General features: G+C 66.6%; 1 protein-coding gene across 1 annotated transcript; it reads right to left on the bottom strand.

The window, feature by feature from the left end:
* Positions 1-313: 313 nt before the first annotated feature.
* Positions 314-904, bottom strand: AMSG_11515 (uncharacterized protein; the record flags this gene model as incomplete). Its single annotated transcript, XM_013897172.1, has 2 exons — positions 314-847; positions 886-904. Coding segments are annotated over 2 exons (552 nt in total), but the record flags the coding sequence as incomplete, so codon positions are not given.
* Positions 905-1121: the final 217 nt, after the last annotated feature.

Genomic DNA, 1121 nt, shown 5'->3' with positions numbered 1-1121 from the left:
GCTTGAGCCGGGGCAGCAGGCGATGCGGCAAGAGACGCCGAGCCTGACCTGGACGAGTGCGAGCCGCTCCCACTCCCGCTCCCGCTCTTGGTACTGCTCCTGCTCCCGCTCCGCGTGCGGCGCGATCGGCGGGAGCGATGGGATCTGCCTGAGCGATGGGATCTGTGTGAGCGGTGTGAACGGCGTGAGCGATGGGACCGTGAGTGGTGGCTCTTACTCTTGTCCTTACTCTTGGTCTTGTTGCGGCTGCGGTGCGAGTGTGAGCGGTGGGAGCGCGACGAGTGTCGGCGCGAGCGGCCATGGCCATGATGACCGCGCTCGCGGGACCGCGAGCGGGAGCGTTCGCGCTCGCGCTCACGCGCATCCTTGGTGACGGCTGCACCCGGAACCATCAAAGTGCGCGGGCCTAGCGGAAGGGTGTTTGCGCCGGTGCCGGCGTGGACTAGCAGACGCTTGGACGGGTTGGCCAGCTTCTCGGTGGCCTTGGCCATGATGATGGACATGGGATCCTCCCGGGCGACGGTGCGCGCCTCGAGCTCTTGGTTGACCGACTTTGAGGCAACAAAGAGAGCACCCGGAGCGGCTGCGAGTGCAGCCTTCTCCCTGGCGATGGCCTCCTTCAGCTCTTTCTCCTCCATCTCGGCAGCCTTTGTCATGTAGTCATCCTCTGATGCAGCCTGCATGGGCGTGGCATACATCCACTCGATCCGCTGCGGACCATCGTCCTTTCCGCTCGTCGACCTGTTCATCCGCCGCAGTGCCTCCCGCTTGGCCTCCTCCTCCCGTTCCTTCTTCAGCTCTTCGATCCGCTGGGCCTCCTTCCGCGCCGCCAGCTCGGCCTTGTACACTCGCTCACGCGCCGCATACCCCTGCACTCCCCACGACTTTTGTTGTTGAGCGACATGCCCCTCTTGCCCGCCCTGCTCTCTTTCCGGTCCCTGTTCTGGGGTGGGGTGGGGTGAGGTGGGGTGGGCGTGGGTGGCGGTGGTTGGCTGGCGTCGTGGTGGGCGTGCGTAAGCGACTCGGGTGGAGGATGAACGGCGGCCAGTCGAGGGGTTGGGTGGGATAAGGGTGGGGGGGGGGGGGGCGGGGGGGGGGGCGGGTACGGGTAGACCCAAGGG

This window comes from Thecamonas trahens (assembly GCF_000142905.1).
Source record: "Thecamonas trahens ATCC 50062 unplaced genomic scaffold supercont1.95, whole genome shotgun sequence".
Classification (NCBI taxonomy): domain Eukaryota; order Apusomonadida; family Apusomonadidae; genus Thecamonas; species Thecamonas trahens.
Note: the sequence above shows the minus strand (reverse complement) of the source record. Positions and strands in the feature narration are given on the sequence as shown.